At 52.7% G+C, this 24,090-nt stretch overlaps 1 protein-coding gene across 3 annotated transcripts in view; it reads right to left on the bottom strand.

Annotated features, from left to right (window-relative positions):
* Positions 1-24,090, bottom strand: part of LOC133356632 (voltage-dependent calcium channel subunit alpha-2/delta-3-like) — a 148,985-nt gene that overhangs the window by 61,309 nt on the left and 63,586 nt on the right. For all 3 annotated transcript variants that reach the window (XM_061574253.1, XM_061574254.1, XM_061574255.1), the window contains exon 10: positions 1,240-1,329. In XM_061574253.1, the coding sequence (XP_061430237.1) occupies positions 1,240-1,329 (90 nt within the window). The remainder of the gene's footprint in view (positions 1-1,239; positions 1,330-24,090) is intronic.

Here is a 24,090-nt window from a genome sequence, read left to right as displayed (position 1 = left end):
CATACATACATACAGACACACACAAACACATACATACATACAGACACACATACAGACACACAGACACACAGACACGTACATACAGACACACACACAGACACATACATACAGACAAAGATCCCCCGTATAGCCTTAACAGACTGTAGGGACAAGTGCTGTTAGCGAGCACCTACGAAGGCCAGAATGGCACACGAGGGGGTGGGTGGCCAGCACCACGCTCGACCGCCTTTGTCTCCCCAATGGCGATGTTTACACAACGCACCGGGTACTGAGTCGACCGAAGGACCGGTTCAGATAATCGTCACACTGGTGTTGGCCGTGAGTGAGTGGTAATTGAACCCAGATCGCGGGTTCGTAGCGCAGCGCGCTAACCACTACACTACCACACCCCAACACACACACACATCGCGGCACACACACATACAGACACACACACACATGCAGGCACACAAACACACATACAGACACACAAACAAACACACATACAGGCACACACACATACAGACACACACACACATACAGACACACACATACAGACACACACACATACATACAGACACACACATATTCAGACGACACAAACACGCATACAGACACACACACAGCAGCGGCAGGCACGCGGTGATGAGGAGCCTGCACAACCACAAATGTCCCCAAGCTCTGCGGTCCTCTATATGTCAAGGTTCTGCGACCAGTGCCTGATACGATGCGTCAACAACATCATCGCCGCCAGGGATACAAACGGGGCCGGGCGTGGTGTTGGCCACCCACCCCCTCGTGTGCCGTGCCGGCCTTCATCGGTGCTGCTGCTGCTTGCTAACAGCACTTGCCCCGACAGCTTGCTAAGGATACACGGGGGACCTTTGTCTGTGTGCCTCAATCCCTTCCCACGGCTCCACTCGCGACCTCATCACGCGGTGCCGTGGCCCTGAGAGAGATCGCGACCCCGAGGCTCGGTGGCGACCGCCAGAACCACGTGTCCCCCCATGTCCCCCCGTGTCCCCCCGTGTCCAACAATGTCCCCCCGTGTCCCTCTGTGTCTCCCCGTTCTCGTGTTCCCCCGTGTCTCCGTGTCTCCATCTCTCCCCGTGTCCCCTTCTCGCCGTGTCCCCGTGTCAACCTGATGTCCTGTGTCCCCACGTCTCCTCGTATCCCCGTGTCTCCCCATGCCCCCCCCCCCGTGTCTCCATCTCTCTGCGTGCCCCTCCCCCCGTCCCCCCCGACCCCCCGTGCCCCCACCTCGTTGAGGATGCTGAACGCTCTGTCGAGGGCGTTCTCCAGCAGCCCCGTTCCCTTGGCCAGCAGCTTCTCTGTCTGCTTCTTAAAGTGCTGACAACAACAACAAAAACAACCACGTCAACAACAACAACCACGTCAACAACAACGTAAACAACATAAACAACCACATAAACAACAGCCACATAAACAGCAGCCACGTAAACAACACGAAAAACATCTGCCACAAGCACGCAAGCAACACCACACGAGGGGGTGGGTGGCCAGCACCACGCCCGACCGCCTTTGTCTCCCCAGTGGCGATGTTCACTACGCAGCGCCGCTACGCCAGCGACTCGGTTGAGGCCGAGTGGATTCCCCCAACACGCACACACCACGTGTCCCAGCTGCCTCGCTACTCGAATGTATGATGGTGGTGGTGGTGGTGAAGATGGTTTAGACTTTAGAGTGATGATCTTGATGTATCGAGTGGTGATGATGGTGGTGATGGTGGTGGTGGTGATGATGATGATAGTGATGAGGGTTTAGAGTGGTGATCTTGATGTATCGAGTGGTGGTGATGGTGGTGATGGTGGTGATGGTGGTGGTGATGGTGGTGATGGTGATGATGGTGATTAGGGTTTAGAGTGATGATCTTGATGTATCGAGTGGTGATGATGATGATGGTGGTGATGATGGTGGTGGTGATGATGGTAATGATGGTTTAGAGTGATGATCTTGATGTATCGAGTGGTGATGATGGTGGTGATGGCGATGATGGTTTAGAGTGGTGACGGTGGTGGTGATGATGGTGGTGATGATGGTCTAGACTCTAGAGTGATGATCTATAAATAATAACATCTGTATAATAATATCTGTATAATAATAACATCTGTATAATAATAATAACATCTGTATAATAATAATAACATCTGTATAATAATAATAACATCTGTATAATAATAATAACATTTGTATAATAATAATAACATCTGTATAATAACCTTATGTGTCCTGACTTTTGGGCCGCCCTGTAGATCTCCATGTACATGGATCGATCGATATGCACCACACGTCTATATCTACCCGTACACACAGTGATGTTGATATCAGTGGTGCAACAATATATGTATCCAAAAATATGGATGAATATATTTGTATATAAATATATTTTTGTGTCCATATATATGGATCTACATTCATATACAGAGCGATATTGCCACTAATGGTTCGATACTATATATATGTGGATATATCCATGAGATTGCCACCAGTGGATCGATATATATCCCCATATAGATTAATAACGATACTGTGTGTATGTATATCCATATAAAACCACACATATATTAATACTAATGATACTAATATACACACACACACACGGGTATATGTCCCCGTGTGTATGTATATCCATATAAAACCACACATATTAATACTAATGATACTAATATACACACACACGGGTATATGTCCCCGTGTGTGTGTATATCCATAGATATTTATAACCATATGTATATTAATGATGATGATTTTATATAAACTCATGTATGTTAATAACGATGATTTTATACAAGATCACGTTTATGTTAATGACGATGATTTTTATACAAGATCACATTTATGTCAATAACGATTATTGTATATAAGATCACGTGTATGTTAATGATTATACTAATACAGACAGACACGAGTACATGGCCCCGTGTGTGTGTATTCATATATATATATAATAACGTGTATGTGATATATATATATAACACTACATGTTGTATATTAATAATGATGACACTATAACACTACATGTTGTATATTAATAATGATGACAATATTTATAAAAGTACATGTTGTATATTAATAATGAAAAGAAAATCTACATTTCGATTTAAAGCTTTCGTGACAGCAGGGAATCATCTTCTTGGTTCTTTCGGTAAAAACGTCATGAGAATTATTTTATGTTTGCTTTTTATTATTTTATTACTTCCCTTCTACGTGACTTTACCGACAGAACCAAGAAGAAGAAAATCTAAATTTGAAAACAAATTTTCTGCCATTTCCTGCCTAAAATATAAAAAAAGATTCACTAACACATGGGATGGACTTTGTTTTAATGTTTTACAATAATGTCACATAGTGTATTGTATTTATATTGCCCTGTTTTTTTTGCCTCTTCTTGTGTCATTGTATGTAATAGCAGAGTTTAGGGATTAATAAAGTACAACCATAACTACAATCATATAAACAGACATCTATTTTACAGCAATATATTGGGGGGGGGGACATTTTGAGCATATTTTAATATGGGGGGGGGGGTGTCCCCCCCCCCCAATATTAAACACACACATGTATATTAACAATGATAGTAATACACATACATACAGGAATATGTCCACGTGTGTGTACACAATATATATATTAAATCACATGGATATTAATAATGATGAATTATGATTCTATATAGAAGCACGTGTAGATGAACAATGATGGTGGTGACGTGCGCACACACGCGGGGAGATGTCCCCGTCTCCCCGCGTCTCGGCCTCTTATCTCCACGCCGCCTCCCCCGCCTCGACTCCCATTCATCACCCCCCCCCCCCCGTCTCTATCTACAACCAGCAGCGGCCGCGTCCTTATCGCCCCCCCCCTACCCCCATTGGGGGGGGCAGGGGGGGGAGGTCCCTGATGCGAAATGTCAGAAGTCCTCTCAGAGTGATGCTTGAAACTGAGAGCGTTAAACAGCAGCAGGAGCACAGCAGTAGCAGCAGCAGTAGCACAGCAGTAGCAGCAGCAGCAGTAGTAGCAGCAGCAGTGGCACGACGATTCAGATGAAATGAGCTTTGATAAGTCACAAGTATGACGAGAGAGAGAGTAGCTCAGTGTGGGCCGCAAGGCGACCGCACTGCGGTGAGATGCCCGGAGACGTTCTATTATTGTTATTATTTGACCATGGGGGAGCCTCACCCACCCACCAATCCAACCCACCAACCGTCCCTCCAACCCACTCACCAAACCCGACAATCTCAATGATAAACGGTAACATCGGGCTGCGACAATCCGCGTGTCGAACCGGTTCTAACCGGTTTGAACGCGTGCCGTGTGGGGCCGCCCAAGGGCGGTCTCTCTGGGGGTGCCCCCTCTTTATCCCACCGCGGGAGACGTGAACACCAACGTGGCGAGCCCGTGGCCTCACATCAGCCTCGGTGGACAACCCGGGTGGACAACAAGAGTGGGTGACCGGGTTGGACAATCGTGGTGGACTACGCGGGTGCATGACCAGGGGGCTCGACCGGGTTGGGATGACCGGGGTGGACAATGATGGTGGACAACCAGGGTGGACAACCGGGGTGGACGCCTCGTGTTGCTGTGCAGGGTTATCATCCCACCATGCATGCCCAGCGGTGGTGTTGGTGGTGGTGTTGGTGGTGGTGTCGGTGGTGTCGGTGGTGGTGTTGGTGCTGGTGGTGGTGTTGTTGGTGTTGGTGTTGTTGGTGTTGGTGGTGGTGTTGGTGCTGGTGTTGGTGCTGGTGGTGGTGTTGGTACTGGTGGTGGTGTTGGTGCTGGTGGTGCTGCTTCTTCTGTGGTTATCGATTCCAGAGCTGCACGCGGCTCACCCGCGGGTCAATAGCGGAGCACAAAAGGCTTAATTGAAAACCAGACGCGATATCTGACGCCATCACCGAGTAATGAATTAGTCAATGAACACGTCGCTGGCAGGGGAGTTAGAGTGCGTGAGACCGTGTGAGACTGAGAGGGTGTGTGTGCGACTGGGTGTGTGTGAGACTGTGTGTGAGCCTGTGTGTGTGAGCCTGTGTGTGTGTGAGACTGTGTGTGTGTGAGACTGAGAGGGTGTGTGTGAGACTGAGAGGGTGTGTGTGAGACTGAGAGGGTGTGTGTGAGACTGAGCGGGTGTGTGTGAGACTGAGCGGGTGTGTGTGAGACTGTGTGTGTGTGAGCCTGTGTGTGTGAGCCTGTGTGTGTGAGCCTGTGTGTGTGAGCCTGTGTGTGTGTGAGCCTGTGTGTGTGTGTGAGACTATGTGTGTGTGAGACTGATGGTGAGCGGGCCCGGGTAAAACTACGTGGCCGGGAGTCGGAGCCTTTCCCTGTACACCTTGGGGTGCGACAGGGATGTCCTCTGGCTCCCACATTATTTAACATCTATTTTGACCGCGTAGTTCGTGAAGCCTTCAATAGCTGTACCGGGGGAATTTCCGTTTGGTACAGATATAATGGGAGGCTGATCGACGCCCGGGTGCGATCAAGGGATGGCTCCCTATTGGTCAACCACGTTATGTATGCCGATGATTTGGTAATAGCTGCTCATTCAGAAGAGGAGTTGGAGGCGCTGCTGCTGAGACTAGAGCGTGCCACTAAGAGGTGGGGCCTTACCATCAGCCCCACCAAAACCAAGCACCTGCCTGGGTATTTTGTACCATCGGACACTCCACCCCCACAACTCCCAATTGGTGATGGGGCAGTTGTGGAGAGAGTGGAGAGTTTCCCATACCTGGGCAGTGTGCTTATGACCGGCTCCAGTCTATCAGCAGAGGTCTCACTCCGAATCAGTCGAGCGGCAATATCTTTTCATCGGTTGCGTAACGCTGGGTGGAAGCTACCTGGTCTGTCGCTCCGCACGAAGCTTCAGGTCTTCTCGGCCACGGTCATTCCCTCCCTTCTCTACGCTTGCGAGACGTGGACCCCCCTGGTGGAGCATCTTCGCCGGTTGGAAACATTTAGGCTGGCCTGCCTACGATCCATCCTGGGTTTAACCAGGCTGGATTGTGTGAGGAGCTCACAAATCCTTGAAAGATCTGGGCAAAGTCCCATCAGTGAGCTCCTCCGGCAGGCAAGGCTGCGTTGGCTGGGTCATGTAGCCCGCATGCCCAGCCACCGCATGCCTAAACAGCTTTTGTTCGGCCGGATCGAGGGGGCTAGACGGGCGCGGCACGGGCTGGAGAAGAGATGGAGTGATGTGGTACAGGAGGACGTGGAGCTGAGTGGACTTGCCGATGACTGGTACCAGCGGTGTCAAGATCGGCCTCAGTGGAGGAGGCTCGTGAAGGACGCTACTGGGCAGTTGGAGGCAGTCGCCCTCCAACAACAACGGAGGGCGGAGGAGCGACGCTCACAACAACGAGCGGAGCGCCGGGTGGCTAAAGCACAGCAAGTTGGCACAGTAGGGGGCACAGTTGGTGCATCAGCCAGTCATCTCGGTCATCTCGGTCATCTCGGTCAGTCGACCCGTGGCACCTGGGTCTGCCCCGTGACCTCCTGCCAGCGGGCTTTCGACACTTCACGTGGCCTCAAGGTGCACTTGGCCTGGCACAAGCATCGTGGTGACGTCACCGCCACTTAGTGGCGAATGGCGGTTGTTGTTGTTGTGTGTGTGAGACTGTGTGTGTGAGACTGTATGTGTGTGTGTGAGACTGTGTGTGAGACAGAGAGAGTGTGTGTGAGACAGAGAGAGTGTGTGTGAGACTGTGTGAGACTGTGCGTTGTTTACTACACACCGCACCAGGTACTCATTTGAGACCGAGTCGACCTATGGGGAGGCCAAAGGACCGGTTCACACACTCGGATGGCCGGGTTCATAGAGCAGCGCGCTAACCACTACACTATTCAGCCACCCACTCACTCATTCACCCCCCAACCCACTCACCACCCACTCACCCAGCCACCCACTCACTCATTCACCCTTCAACCCACTCACTCACCCACTCACCCAGCCACCAACCCACTCACTCACCCACCAACCCACTCACTCACCCACCAACCCAATCACCCACCAACTCACTCACTCACCCACCAACCCACTCACTCACCCATCAACTCACTCGCTCACCAACTCACTCACTCACCCACAAACCCACTCACTCACCCCCCAACCCACTCACCACCCACTCACCCAGCCACCCACTCACTCATTCACCCTTCAACCCACTCACTCACCCAGCCACCAACCCACTCACCCACCAACTCACTCACCCACCAACCCACTCACTCACCCATCAACTCACTCACTCACCAACTCACCCACTCACTCACCCACCAACCCACTCACTCACTCACTCACCCACCAACCCACTCACTCACCCGCTCACCCACCAACTCACTCACTCACCAGGGCCGTATTATCCAACAGAGCAGAGTAGGCACTGTGTCTTGGGCCTACGAAAAATAAATCGACCGTGTTTTATTTGTTTGTATGATAACAAATGTTACTAGGATATCTTCTTGAATAAATACATATATTTACATATAGCAAGGATAGGCAGTGTTTATACATAGACGCAGAGTCATGTCAATATGTTTTTTCGTTGATGAGGTGAGGGAAATTGATTTTTTTTCATCGCAAATAAACATCTTGAAAGTGGTGTTTCTCGCACAATCTCATTCTCAATGGAGAGCAGCAGTACAAGGGCAGTAACAACACGAGGTCAGCAGCAGCAGCAGTACAACACGTGGTCAGCTGCAGCAGCAGTACAACACGTGGTCAGCAGTAGCAGCAGTACAACACGTGGTCAGCAGTAGCAGCAGTACAACACGTGGTCAGCAGTAGCAGCAGTACAACACGTGGTCAGCAGTAGCAGCAGCAGTACAACACGTGGTCAGCAGTAGCAGCAGCAGTACAACACGAGGTCAGCAGCAGCAGTACAACACGGGGTCAGCAGCAGCAGCAGTACAACACGTGGTCAGCAGCAGCAGTAGCAGCAGTACAACACAGGGTCAGCAGCAGCAGCTGTAGCCGTACAACACGGGGTCAGCAGCAGCAGCTGTAGCTGTACAACACGGGGTCAGCAGCAGCAGTCGCAGCAGCAGCTGTACAACACGGGGTCAGCAGCAGCAGCAGCTGTACAACACGGGGTCAGCAGCAGCAGTAGCGGCAGCAGCAGCAGCTGTACAACACGGGGTCAGCAGCAGCAGCAGTAGCAGCAGTACAACACGGGGTCAGCAGCAGCAGCTGTAGTTGTACAACGTTATCAGTGAAGGCCCTAACGAAACAGAAGCGCCTCGACCGCCCACACAGAACCTTACCCCGTCGCTGGGTCACTTTCTAGAACCTTCGACCCTGAGCCTTAAATACCTGAGCCCACATTGGCGATCACCTGGCCACCTCCAGCACCACCACCAGCACCCACCCCCCTCCACACCTGCCCTCCTCCCCCTCCACCCCCTCCTGCCCCTCCTCCCTACGTCCCCCTCCTCCCACCTCTCCTCCCCACCTCCCCCCACCTCCCCCTTCTCCCCCCACCTCCCACCCCTCCCCACCTCCACCCCCCTCCTCCCCACCTCCCTCACCTCCCCCCGCCTGCTCTCATGAGACCGGTGTGCCTGCTCATATCGCCAATGTCCCCCCTGGGCTTTCCCGCTCCGGCAACGTCAGGATGTTGCAATGCCATGATCTGAGGGAGGATGTGGAATGAATAAAAGATTGTGTATATCTATTTCCATGATGTATCAACAAAAACATCGTCCTGATGGAGATCAATAACTGTTCAGGTGTGTAGGGACATCACGGAGAAAGGGAGAGAGCATTTATCGACTTCGCTCAGCCAAGTGGGAAATGTTGATCCTAAATGGATCCTAACGCCACCAAGTGGATCCTGAGGCCACCCAAGGGCACCGAGGTTGTGCGTGTGGCAAGATGGGATTCTGCCAGAAGTGTCCAGGCAGACACGGGGGGCGGCGCTGCACTCAAGTCAGAGGCCGCTCGCCTTTTGCAACGTCTGGTGGGGGGAAGGAAAGAAAAAGAGCTTCCCCAGGAATTACAAGATGCTTGTCCAAGATGCTCATGAACAGACATTAAAACTCGTTTTTTACGAACGTATTTTGTATTTTACCCAGGCGAAGGCTCCACTGAGCTGCGACGAAGCTGTTTTCCAGAAGCGACCTGGCCACCACAGATGATAGCCCAACGAAGTGGATTATCGCGTACAAATGTATAGCCGCCAAATACTCCAAATGCGTGATGTTGATTCTAAATGTGGAGGGGAAAACTGGAGGACCCGGAGAAAAATCCCAACGACCACGGGGAGAACATACAAACTCCAAATATATGTTATGGTCGGGTCGGAACCCACGACCTCCTGTATACCAGGCGAGGTAGTTAACATCTCCTAGCCACCATGATAATGAGAGAGAAAGCCACGCAAACTGCAAATATACAGCAGGTATCGTCGGGGTCGGGATCGAACCCGCAACCTCCTGTGTACCAGGCGAGGTGGTTAACATCTAATAGCCACAGGAGCGAGATGTGTGCCTTTCGTGAAGGGAGGTCAACGGACGACATCATGACTTTCTCCCTGGGATAAATTCACGAACATGCGTCTGAGCAGCGCCCAAATCCGTACGTGGTGTTTGTTGATTTCTTGTTTGTCGATTTCTCGACGGCCTTCGGAGACGCTGGACGGGGCGCACACTCCGGGGAGTCCGAATCGCCCGCGGAATGCCCAGAGCACGCGGTGAACACCACCCGTTTACCGCGACACCATGACGACACCATGACGACAACATGACATGATGACATCATGACGACACCATGACGACGACGACATGACGACAACATGATGACACCATGATGACATGACAACATGATGACATGACAACAACATGACGACACCATGACAACATGACGACACAATGATGACAACATGACGACAACACCACGACATGACCGGCGTGGGTATCAGTCGCTGGAAATGGACCCCTTTTCACATTTGGCCACGGAGTGAACGCGGGGACGCTCTCTGTGTGCGCGCGTGTGCTGACCGTAACTGTAGCGGCCAACACCCAGTGACGATTATCTTAACCGGTCCTGGGCCTCCCCTAAGTCGACTCAGCCTCAAATGAGTACCTGGTGCGGTGTGTAAATATCACTACTGGGGAGACAAAGGCGGTCGGGCGTTGTGCTGGCCACCCACCCCCTCGTGTACCGCTCCGACCTTCGTAGGTGCTCGCTAACAGCACTTGCCCCTGCAGTCTGTTCATGCTATACGGGGATCTTTGTCTTTGTCTTCTGACCACCACCCACTTGGCCCTCCGCCTTGCAGCCGTGGCCCCGCAGCCCGCGAGTGTCAATCTGAGCGCCGCCGTCAGCGCACGAACCCGGAGCGAGGCAGGCGATGTTCATCCGCTACGCACGCGCGCGCAGAGCCAACCGGAGCTCAGCTGTCCTCCGCAGTCATCGACGTTCACGACGGACAGAAGAAGAACAGGAGGAGAATGACGAAAGTTCCGCGCCAAGTCGCGTCGCAAACCGGACCCCAACTTCTGCTCAAATGCGTTTCATGGCCATGTCGGAAGATGCGGCGTGAATCGAGTTTACACGTCGTGAATTGAGTTTTCGCGGCGTGAATTGAGTTTTCGCGTCGTGAATCGAGTTGACGCGGCGTGAATCGAGTTGACGCCGCGTGAATCGAGTTTTCGCGGCGTGAATCGAGTTTACACGTCGTGAATTGAGTTTTCGCGGCGTGAATTGAGTTTTCGCGTCGTGAATCGAGTTGACGCGGCGTGAATCGAGTTGACGCCGCGTGAATAGAGTTTTCGCCGCGTGAATCGAGTTTACACGTCGTGAATTGAGTTTTCGCGGCGTGAATTGAGTTTTCGCGTCGTGAATCGAGTTGACGCGGCGTGAATCGAGTTGACGCCGCGTGAATCGAGTTTACGCCGCGTGAATCGAGTTTACACGTCGTGAATTGAGTTTTCGCGTCGTGAATCGATCCGCGGTGTCGCTACAGAAACTGGTTCCGTTCGTTGTCCTTCCCCCGCACCGCCGATTGGCACAGTTGGCTACGTATGGTACGAAAGAAGTTCAACATACATACGTGCAACGTACACATAACATGCATACAACATGCACACAACACGCGTAGATTGCTCCAAATCGCACTGTCGTAAACCGAGGCACGCTTGCATTGCAACGTATTGGCGCTCGACATTTTTAGATTTAAAGTTAAAATTAAAATGTTGCCGGTACATTGCGTTGCGGCCAGTGCAGGCCTTTGTGCGACCCGCCTCGAAATGCATTCTGGGGCCCCTTCAATCTCCATCCCATCAGAAGCATCACGTGATCCCTGGTAGCAGGCACCGACGCTCCGATTGAGCAGGGAATCACTTCTAAGTGAAGAGGATCCATTGCGGCTGATGGGATGTGTCAAGTAACCACCCCCCTCCCCCCCGTGTGTGTGTATCGTTGCGGAACCAAGGGCTTAGTGCCTGCTTCTCACGTCGCCTCCATTCCCCACACCGAGTGCTGTTTGTTGCGGGCCGGTTTGGTGGTGGGACTCACGCGATAAGTAACCGTGTCGACGAAGACAAAGATCCCCCATGTAGCCTGTAACAGGCTGTTGGGGCAAGTGCTGTTAGCGAGTAGCACCTATGAAGGCCGGCACGGTGCAGGAGGGGGTGGGTGGCCAGCACCAGGCCCGGCCGCTTTTGTCTCCCTACTGGCGATGTTTACATACCGCACCAGGTATTCATTTGAGGTTGAGTCGACCTAGGGGAGGCCCAGGACCGGTTCAGATCATCGTCACCGGTGTTGGCCGTGAGCGGGAATCGAACTCGGGTCGCCAGATTCGGAGCGCAGTGTGGCGCAGCGTAGCGCTAACCACTACACTACCGCTCCCCACAAAAGTAACCGTGGCGACACACACACTCACACACACTCACACACTCAGACTCACTCAGACTCACTCACTCACACACACTCACACACGCACTCACACACTCACACACGCACACACTCACACACTCACACAAACAAACAAACAACTGCCATTCGCCACTAAGTGGCGGTGACGTCACCACGACGCATGTGCCAGGCCATGTGCACCTTGAGGCCACGTGAAGTGTCGAACGCTCGCCGGCAGGAGATAACGGAGCAGACCCAGCAGGTGCCACGGGTCGACTGACTGAGATGACCGAGATGACTGGCTGATGCACCACCTGTGCCCCCTACAGTGCCAACTTACTGTGCTTTAGCCACCCGGCGCTCCACACTCACACTCACTCACACTCACTCACACACACTCACACACACACTCACTGACTCAACAAAACCAACTCACTGGGAAGCGACAGACCAATCATTGATGAACCATTGATCAATAATTGATCCATAATTCATTCATCCAGATGACCACCCAATGTCCATTCGAGATTGAAATCAGTGTGTGTGTGTGTGTACGTGTATTGAGCTCGTGAGTCGGGCTGAGGCCATGGCGTCAAAGGGGAGAAGAAGAAGAGAGCAGCTGATCCAACTCGGGTCACCGGGTGTGTAGCCCAGCGCACAAACCACCACACTACCGCTGTCTGACGACAACAATATAAACACACACGCACACGTGAGGACCGATGATGCAGCTGCTCACGTGTGTGTGTGTGTACGTGTGTACTTGCCCCAACAGTCTGTGCGAGCTGCAAGGGCGGGGGGGGGATCTTTGTGCTCTTCAGAGCGCCATGGACAGCCGCGGCCCGGGGAGCCGCCGCTGTCCATGGTGCTGAAAGAGAACCGCAATCACCCCCTCCCCCCTACCCCCCCTCCCCTACCCCCCCTCCCCTACCCCCCCATGCCGCCCCCTCCCCATGCCGCCCCCTCCCCATGCCGCCCCCTCCCCATGCCGCCCCCTCCCCATGCCGCCCCCTCCCCATGCCGCCCCCTCCCCATGCCGCCCCCTCCCCATGCCGCCCCCTCCCCATGCCGCCCCCTCCCCATGCCGCCCCCTCCCCATGCCGCCCCCTCCCCATGCCGCCCCCTCCCCATGCCGCCCCTCCCCATGCCGCCCCCTCCCCATGCCGCCCCCTCCCCATGCCGCCCCCTCCCCATGCCGCCCCCTCCCATGCCGCCCCCTCCCCATGCCGCCCCCTCCCCTGCCGCCCCACTCCCTGCCGCCCCCTCCCATGCCGCCCCCTCCCCATGCCGCCCCCTCCCCATGCCGCCCCCTCCCATGACGCCCCCCTCCCCATGCCGCCCCTCCCCATGCCGCCCCTCCCCATGCCGCCCCCTCCCCATGCCGCCCCCCTCCCCATGCCACCTCCCCTACCCCTCCCCTACCCCCTCCCCTACCCCCCTCCCCTACCCCCTTCCCTACACCTCACCTACCTGCTCACCTACCCCCCTCCCCTACCCCCCTCCCCTACCCCCCCTCCCCTACCCCCTCCCCTACCCCCCCTCCCCTACCCCCCTCCCCTACCCTCTCCCCTACCCCCTCCCATAACCCCCCTCCCCTACCCCCCTCCCCTAACCCCCCCTCCCCTACCCCCCCTCCCCTACCCCTCCCCTCCCCTACCCATCCCCTCCCCTACCCCTCCCCTACCCCCATCCCCTACCCCCCCCTCCCCTACCCCCTCCCCTACCCCATCCCCTACCCCCTCCCCTACCCCCTCCCCTACCCCCCTCCCCTACCCCCCTCCCCTACCCCCTTCCCTACACCTCACCTACCTGCTCACCTACCCCCCCTCCCCTACACCCCCTCCCCAATCTGCTCCCCCACCCCCTCCCCTAATTTATAACCCCCGTGAAACCAGAGCGAGTGAGCATCAAACAAACTAATGAAGTGCGAAGAGAGGCGAGAGGGAGACGGCGGCGTGGGGAGCGGCGCGTTATTGAATTAGCGCCGAGGCAATGAGGAGGAGGCGGGATCGATTTATCGAGGGGTAGCGGGTTGTGGGGGTGGTGCGGGGGGGGTAACACAAGCGGGGTGGCGACATCATCCTCAGTGCGTGCGTGAGTGCGCGTGTGCTGTGTTGTGTGTCTTGCTTGCGCGTGTGTTGTTGTATTTCTATGTTGGTTGTGCGTGTTTATGTCTGTGTGTGGTGTGTGTGTGTCGTTGTCTTTGTGTGTTGGTAGTGTGTGCGTATGGTTGTGTCTGTGTGTAGCGGTAGTGTAGCGGTTAGCGCTGGGCTACGCTACGAACCCGGCGACCCAGGTTCGATTCCCGCTCACGGTAAACATCACTGACGATTATCTGAACCGGTCCTGGGCCTCTCCTAGGTCGACTCAGCCTAAAACGGGTACCTGGTGCAGTGTGTAATAACATCGCCACCGGAGAGACAAAGGCGGCCGGGCGTGGTATTGGCCACCCACCGCCTCGTGTGCTGTGCCGGCCTTCATAGGTGCTTGCTAACAAAATTTGCCCCAATAGTCTGTTACAGGCTACACGGGGGATCTTTGTCTTTGTATTGTTGTGTGACTGACTGAGATGACTGGCATATGCACACACACAACAATACACACATACAAAAGTAAAGCTCCCCCGTGTATCCTACACAGGCTTTCGAGGCTAGTCCTGTGAGCGGGTAGCAGCAGCGCCTATGAAGGCCGGGAATGCACACAAATGGGTTGTGTGGCTAACACCACGCCCGGCCGCCTTTGTCTCCCCAGCGCTGATGTTTACACCCCGCACTAGGTACCCATTTGAGGCTGAGTCGATCTAAGGGAGGCCCAGGACCGGTTCAGATAATCGATGCCATTGTTATTGGTCGTGAGCGGGATTAATAGAACTTAGGCCGGTGGGTTCGAAGCACGGTGCGCTAACCATTGCGCCACCGCTCCTCTGGCGTGTGTGGGAGCGCACACACCAAATAATTCAACCCCAACGGCGAACCAGAGGGGGAGAGAGGTCACGGGTCGAACCTACTTGCTGTTCTGCCATTAATATCCTGTCCAACTCACAAGGTTTTAGAGCGTCTCTCTCGACTACACACACGCATACACGCAGTCTGTACGTGACCCGTCAACCCTTCGCCCAGGATCGACTGCACAGCTCCCCCTGCCCACAGCCACCCACCCACCTCCTCATCGCCACCTCCCCAACTGTCCCTCCCCACCTCCACACCCACCCACCTCCACACCTCCACACCTTCACACCCACCCTCACCTCCACCCCTCCCCACCTCCACACCACCTCCACACCTCCCCACCTCAACACCTCCACACCCACCCACCGTCACCTCCACACCTCCACACCCACCCACCTTCACCTCCACACCCACCCACCTTTACCTCCACACCCACCCACCTTCACCTCCACACCTCCACACCCACCCACCTTCACCTCCACACCTCCACACCCACCCACCTTTACCTCCACACCCACCCACCTTAACCTTCACACCTCAACACCTCCACACCACCTCCACACCTCCTCCACACCTGCACACCTTCACACCCACCCACCTCCACACCTCCACACCTCCTCCATCTTCACACCTCCCCCACCTCTACACCTCCCCACTCCCCCACCTCTACACCTCCATACTCCCCACCTCCACCTACCCCCCACGACGGAGTAATTAACGAGCGGCCATCAGATCTCTCTTCATCCTCGGCGTGCACGCGCGCACGCCCCCTCTCTCCCTCGCTCTCAACACTCCCTCGCTCTCTCTCTCACTCCTCGCTCTCTCTCACTCATTCTCTCACTCGCTCCTCACTCTCTCGATCTCATTCTCTCACTCGCTCGTTCTCACTCCTCACTCGCTCTCATTCACTCACTCTCACATTCTCTCTCACTCCTCGCTCTCTCTCTCAACACTCCCTCGCTCTCACTCACTCACTCACTCCTCACTCTCGCTCTCATTCACTCACTCTCACTCCTCACTCTTAACACTCCCTCGCTCTCATTCACTCATTCACTCACTCACTCCTCACTCTCTCGCTCTCTCTCTCACTCACTCGCTCTGACTCCCTCTCAACATCAATGCATTGCCATGAATTTGCTCATTCATTTGTGCGTTCACTCGGTCAGGCGTCCCAATCAGAAAGCGATTCGAGCGTTCGGTATGTCAATGAGCGGTCAAGGATTGATGGTGGTGGTCGTGGTGGTGGTGATAAAGATGATGGCGATGGTGGTGATTTACTCACCTCTCCTACATATCGATGCAGGAGAGCCACGCTGCTGAGCCAGACAGCCTCCCCTCGGTCGACTCAGCCTCAAATGAGAACCTGGTGCGATGTGAAATAATCGGCACTGGGGAGACAAAAGCGGCCGGGCGTGGTGCTGGCCACCCAGCCACCCCTGTCGTGCGAAGTGCCGACCTGCATAGGTGCTACTCGCTAACAGCACTAGCCACACAAGTCTATTTAGGCTATGTGGGGAATCTTTATCTTTGTGTATTTGTTTTCAGCTCAACGAAAGACGAGTTGTGTTTCTGATGCATGTGCGGGAGGAGACCGGAGCACCCGGAGCAAAACCCACCCCCTTGCGCGAGGGGGAAACACTCCATCCCCGTACAGATGGAGCAAATGGTGATTAGTCCACACTGTGCTGTACCGCCTTCTCTTGGAAAGCCAGGGGTAAGGCTCCTCCTCAATACCCATCCACGGGAAGGGAGTTTCACAACCCATCTACGTGTGATCCACCGATGATTCTGGCTGCTGCTGATGATGGTGATGCTGGCGATGGAGCACAGCATTTCAGCAGCATTGATCCAAGTCAAGCGAATACCCTGAATCGGTTTTGACTTTCAGTGCCTCATCAGTGACAGATTTAGTCTTCCTTGATCCAATTCTGGTGAGCTGCCAGATGTATATATAGGCAAGGAAAAAGGAGCGGGCACGGGAGCGGGCATGCGAGTGGGCAGGGGGGAAGGCGTGAGAGCGGGAGTGGGCATGAGAGAGCGGCGGTGACGGTGGAGGTGACGGTGGCGGTGACGGCGGTAGCGGCGGTGGCCGGGTCGTTAGTCATCGCCACGGCGGCACGCTCGGGGACATCCATCACCAGCCAAGTCCCGCTCGAGAGAAACCGCAATGCGGCAAAAGCGCGCGTTCCGCTTTGCGGTGCCGCGTGGGGGCTACCGGCGGGGAGCGGTGGTGAGCGTCGCTGGCCTGCCGCCGCTCACCCCCTCTCCCCGCCCCCATCACCACACCCCCCCCCCCTCCACCCCGCGGGGATCACGACGGTAACGGTTTGATTTTGGCCGCGTCGGGTGGTGGTGGAGGGATTTTACGACACAAAATTGGGCCGGATCATTAAGACGTGCCAAGGCTGAGCACAAAACGTCGACTGTGACGACTGTGGGAACGCCCATAGGAATATAACTATTTTTGTCATCATAGCTATCATCGCTATCATCATCACCATCATCATCATCATTACCACCATCAGCCGTGAGCAGTAGCTGACAAACCAGCACCTGGATTGCTCTCTAATTGGATGCTCGGCCAAATGAACAGCGCAAACGAATCAACAAATGCACGAAAATTGATTCATGAATAAATGCATTAAATCATCACCATCAATCACCATCAACCGGTGTCTATCCACTGCTAGATGAAGGCTTCCCCAAGCCCCACCACCGTCGCCGTCATGCGCGCCGATCCGACCGGCGTGCCGCGCGCGCGATGAATCGATCGCTCCGTCTCCACGGCGGCAGCGGTTAAACCCCCTGGGGCGCGTTTCCCTCCTTCGACTGCCGTTCATTGGAGAGTCTCGCGCGCCGGGCCATCGCAGTGCCCATCAGCCACACCACCTCCACCGCGCTGGTGGCAGGACTACTCCGCCCCCCCCCCCGTCACGGGAAACTCGGACTAATCCCTCCACATCCACAGACACCGCTGTCCTCCTGACGCAGATGCCACCCTTGGCGGTGTCACTTTCCGTGGTAACCCAGCGCGTCTATGACCTCGCTCCCAAGGTGTCTCAGGCGACGGTATCGCGGACAGGAGGTTGACCTTTAAAACGCACGTGAAACCGATCGGTCAAAAGACTGAGTCAGGAATCGCCCTCCTACGAAATAAAATCTTGTCCGGAACAATCTGCGAGGTCCCTCAGCTTTAGTTTTGCCAACTGCCGCCCTCTCACCGACCTACAAAGACGGTCTCCGCATCAGATTCGCTTTTGCGGCCGTCTGGAACACGTTCTTCCTCCCGCTATTAGGAAGCAACTGAAGCTACGCACTTTCAAATCATCTCGATTGACAAAATCATTTCTTTAGAACCGATTTTTGTGTTTAATTTGTTGTCCTTCCCCGCACCACCGATTAGCACAATTGGCTACGAACAGTGGAACAGAAGTTCAACATAAATACAGAGTCACTGTGCTCAAGCCCGGCCCAGTAGCCAGGAATGCTGTCACTGTCTTACAGCCTGGTTCAGTAGCTGGGACTACTGCCTCGATCACGGATCTACTCCTCTCCAGTGTTGCCGCTTGTTCGAAGTGAAGAGACCAAGTACGAGAAAAGCACTATGCAAATGGAAACATCATCGCGCCTCGCACTTTTCTGTTTTTCACCAGCCAGCCCAGGCCTCCCTCCCGGCATACTGGAGCTGGCTTCTCATTGTTGCTGGGGACGTCGGATTGAATCCAGGCCCCGTTGTTCCCTTGTGGCGGCTGCGGCAAGAACGTCAATGCAAATTCTATCCAACGCGACGGTTGTGAAGCTGGGTACCACAAACGCTGCACTACTTTAGCCTGCATCCCCAGTTCAAATTCTGGCTGGTTCTGAAAATGTTGTACATCATCCACTCCAACAACTCCAACTTGCATAACCACACTAGCACCACCACCTCATCCATCGCAACCACCGTTTCAACCACAACAAAACGTCCACAACAAAAACGACTTAAAAATCCTTCAACTAAACATCAACGGCATCAACAACAAATATCTTGAACTAAGCACCTTTCTACAACAAAACTCCATTAATATAGCCGCCATCCAAGACACAAAATAAAAATCCACCTCTCGACCGCCCAACTTTTAAAATTTGACTTTCCTCCGTCGAGACCAACCAACAGTTGGTGGAAGTTTCGCTTTTCTCATCCATAACAGCATTACATTTTATGAAATTAAAATCCCAATGCCTCCTTCTGATACCACCACAGAAGTCTTAAGCGTCCATATCAAATCCGATCTAGGCCCGCCCACTGTAATCAACGTCTACATCCCATCGACCAGTTGTTGCCATCGCAACTATCAGTTCAATATAAATAAACTTTTACCAAATAACGACTCAATTGTTATTGGAGATTTCAACGCCCACAACAAACGTTGGCACTCTTCCCTTTCAGGTGCACGTGGCAACCTCATTGCCAATATCTTGAATGGCTCCCCCTATGGGCTACTCAATGAAAAGATGCAAACAGAGTTCCATCATCTGGCCCTTCATCCTCACCAGATATCTCAATAGCGTCAGGAAACCTCCTTTCATCAATCGACTGGCAAGTCTTTACGGCCATTGGATCCGACCACCTACCTATTGTGTTGACCCTCAATGCCGCCAAGCCTTCACAAACTCCTAAACACCGCTTGCATTACAACTTAAAAAAAGCCAACTGGCAACTTTTTACTTCAAAATCAGAAGCATTATTCGCCGACAACATCAACCGTATCCATACATCCGCACATAATCTGAAAAGACTTTCAGAAACATCATCGCAACTACCACCAAGCACACCATCCCGGCGGGTTGCTACAAGCAACACCTCTCCTGCCTCCCTAAAGAAGCCTCAACACTAATAAACCTACGAAATACTCTGAGGACTACAAGTCCTACATCACCACAAATCCCAGCCTTCAATATTGAAATCACAAAGCTAATCATTTAAACCAAAACAGAACGCTGGCACAAGTTTGTTGAACCTTTTGACCATTGCCAAAACTCATCAAAACTTTGGAAGACCATCAAAGCCTGAGACGGACACTCCAAACCACCAACCAATTGTGCAATCCATAAACAACAATAACATCGTCAACAACTTCAACAAACTTTTCACATCAGTCGTCCGACACTCTACCAATAAATCCACCTGTCAACAAATACGTCAAATCAAGGAACTACCTCTAAACGGCACCCCCCAATTTACCCTTGAAGAGGTGAAACTCGCTCTCAAAAAAGCCAAAAATTATACTGCAATTGGCCCGGATGGCATAGCCATGCCCCACCTCAAACATCTCGGCCCCCTCGGCATCAAGTTTCTCGCCTCCACCATTAACGCCTCACTCCAGTGCAACCTCATTGCGGCCATCTGGGAAACATCGACAATCATCTCACTTCCAAAACCCGGCAAAGACCTCAACCAAGCGACGTCCTACAGTCCGATTTCCCTACTTTGCCCATCAATCAAGATTTTAGAGGCCCTCATCCTTCCAATCATCACCACCAACTTACCTCCATCATATCACCAACATGGCTTTCGCCCTGCACATTCAACAACAACAGCTCTTCTCAACCTAACCACCAAATTGCAAACGTCGCCTCCCTTGACCTTACAAAGGCTTTCGACACCGTTAACCACCTCACGCTCATCAACATCATCCAGGGTTCTATGCTACCATCAGGCCTTGTTTGCTGGCTTAGAAATTAGCTAAGGGGCCGCCAATCACACTCTCTTTCGTGATATTCAATCCTCCTCACGAAACATTCGTGAGGAGTACCCCAAGGTTCCATAATATCCCCGGCGCTGTTCAACACCTACCTCCACGATCTACCAACTCCTCCAAAAGGACTACAAGTAGTCAGTTATGCCGATGACATCACAGTTTACACTTCTAATCAAAATATACTCGAAATGGAAAACTCCATCAACTCCTATCTAAAACGGCTCAGTACTTTCCTAGCCAATAGATCACTTCAACTCTCAACATCCAAATCAACAGTCGCCCTTTTCACACCTGATCCTCATCAAGCCAACTTACATCCCAACGTCATAATAAACAACCAACGCCTCCCACTAGCAAAAACCACCAAAATTCTAGGCGTTCCCTTTTACACCATGTTTAGCTTCACTCAACATGGCAGAAACGTCCATGCAAAAGTTAACAGAGAAAATAACATCTTACGAGCTTTAGCCGGCACATCTTGGGGTCAACAAAAGGAGACTTTACTCCTAACCTACAAAGCCATTGGGCGTCCCATCGTCAATTATGCCAGTCCTATTTGGTGCCCAAACCTCTCCTCTACCGGTTACCAAAAGCTCCAAACCTCCCAAAACCAGCCACAGCACTCCGCCTAGCTACAGGATGCCACCTCATGGCGCCCATTGACCATCTCCACCAAGAAATCAAAGTTCTTCCTTATTCAAGACACAAACATCATCATCATCGCACCTCCTCCTGGCTTTGACATTACTCCTTCTCCTCGAAGACACTGGTGGCGGAACCATCGACCGCATTTAGAAGATGCCCATAGACTTCATGGAGTTGGCTTCGCTGTCAGACACATGCTACTCCACAACATCCCCGAGTCTCCTCAAGGGATCAGTGAAAGGCTGATGACCTGGCGCATCCCACGAGTGAAAGACCGTTTTTCCACTCTCAATAGTGCCTACGCTCCCACCCTGGATGCAGATGACAACACCAAAGATGCCTTCTATAATTCCCTTGACACTGCACTATACGGAATCCCTCCAGTTGACACACTGGTTCTCATCGTGGACGTTAACGCGAGAGTAGGCACCAGTGCCAGACTCTGGCATGGAGCTATTGGGAATCACGGCATCAGGAAGTTAAACAACAATGGCCTAAGGGCTCCTCTCGCTGTGCTCCGAACACCAGCTGGTCACGACAAACACAATCTTTCAAATGAAAAACAAGCTGCAAAGCATCTTGGATGCACCCCCGGTCCAAACATTGGACTACATCATCACTCGCCAACAAGACCAACACGATTTCTCCATAACCCAGGCCATGCACAGAGCCGAATGCTGGACCGACCGTAGGTTGATCAGATCCAAATTCAATTATAGAAATCCGGCCACCGCACAAAAAATCAGCAGCCTACAAAATGACTTAACTGCAGGGCCCTCGAATCTCATACCTGTCAACCCCTTATCAGTGCCCTACCTTATTACAGACCAACTCAGACCTTATTGGTCACCCTGTGCCCTTACAAATCTCAACGTTCGTCCTATGAAGTCCCATTACAAGAGAGAAACACAAACAAATATATATGTTTTGCCCGTATTGAAATGACTGCACGCCATATGGACCTGAAAACTAAATTTCCCTGTACAAGAATACGGGTAAACCATATGGGTAGAGAGGTATGGAATCTCCAGACTGTGTTAAATCGAACCTGGATCTTGTTTTTGCTCATGATTTGGGAAATATTTTTAGTGACCCCTGCTTCGTATGGCCATACATAGCAGGGGTCAAATTCGTGATCTGATGCCATCTGTGAAGGATGTTATCCCTGACATGCAACACCCCGGCATCTACAAACTAAGCTGTACTCTGTGGTTCTTTCGGTAAAGTCAACAAATCACTATTTGATTTGTTTTATTTTATTTCTACCTACGTGACTTTACCGAAAGAACCAAAGAGTATGGATTCCTGCAGTGACGAAAGCTTCAAATCAAAACTAAGCGGTGTCTGCGGCAGTAGTTACATTGGGGAAACTAAGCGACATGTCTCGGACCATGTTCGTGAACACAAGGCAGATTTGAAACATGGCAGGACCAATACTTCTGCCGTGGCTGATCATTACTTTAATGCAGTGGGCTCACACAAAATTGATTTCTCTAAGACGAAGGTGCTTTGCAAACCCACTGGCTAGCAACAAAGATTCGTTCATGAAGCCATCCATATATATAGACACAGACACAATTTCAACCGAGAAGATGGGTAAAAACTCAGCAATCATTGGAAGGACGTTATCAACCAGTTTAAGTCATAACTGGCTGTGATGTTCCCATCCTACCACCTCCCGATGAGAGTTTTGCTTTACGCCCATCTCAAACCTTGCGCTGTCAGTCACTCCGCGCGCCGACCCCTTGGCTGCGGCTCTGCGTTCCCCCATCAACGTGCTCGTCTCTCTTATACGTGCTCATCTTCACCTGGCAGCCCTTTGATTGGTGGAAACGAACCACCGCCGGGCTCGCTGCCGAACACTCACGTCATCATTGACTGTTGACATTTGGGCTACGCCCATTTCAAACCTTTATCAACAGTTTCCCTTGGAAGCTACCCCCCCCCCCCCCCTTTTCCTGAAGACGACCGCTTGCGTTGCGATCGAAACGTCGTAGTTTTCTGTTATTTTTTGTTATTTTCTTTGAACCTATCTACGTGACTTTACCAAAAGACCCAAGAATATGAATTCCTGCAGTCACGAAAGCTTCAAGTCGAGATCTTACCAAAGCCTTTGACACAGTTCACCGATGCATCCTCTGGGCAGTGCTCAAGAAGTTTGGTGTCCAAAACAAATTCACCAACACTCTCAAACACTCTCTTGACCACATGCAGGTACGTGCACTCGTATGTGGACTACAGTCCCCCTCCTTCCCTGTGAATCAGGGGTGACACAGAGATGATGTGCACTGGCCCCAATGACATTCAACCTGTTTGTGGTGGCAGTCACCCTCCTTCCCTGCGAATCAGGGGTGACACAGGGAGGATGTGCACTGGCCCCAGTGACATTCAACCTGTTTGTGGTGGCAGTCACCCTCCTCTATCACAGATCCCTCAAGGCAGATGATGGTATATAGCTACAATTCTGCCTCGATGGGAAACTATTCAACATCAGATGCCTACAGGCCAAAACCAACACAATAGTCAGGAACTTTGAAGAGCCACGATATGCTGAAGACTGCCCTCCTCGTGCACAGCCCAACGGCCAAGCCTCAGATGCTGCGTCTTGTTTACCGCTCCATGTGACTTTTTGTCAACACAAAAAAAACGGAGGTCATCATTCAGGAAAGATCTCCATCATCCACTCCCCCCCCCCCCCCCCCCCGAGTTTAACATCGACGCTGTGCAGCTCAAGGTTGTACCTGGGCAGCGTATTGAAGCCCACCCACCTGCCTCATCTACGATGACATCCAGGCTCGCATCAACTTTGCCTCAACAGCCTTTGGTAGACTGCGCTCTCTAGCCTTCGAGAAGAGCAACCTGAGGACACCGACGACAGCTGCAGTCTACCTGGCAGTCTGCGTGTCAACGTTGC

Source organism: Lethenteron reissneri, chromosome 55, assembly GCF_015708825.2.
Source record: "Lethenteron reissneri isolate LAM-NWPU_2019-01 chromosome 55, ASM1570882v1, whole genome shotgun sequence".
Classification (NCBI taxonomy): Eukaryota; Metazoa; Chordata; class Hyperoartia; order Petromyzontiformes; family Petromyzontidae; genus Lethenteron; species Lethenteron reissneri.
This window is presented reverse-complemented; position numbering and strand designations above follow the sequence as displayed.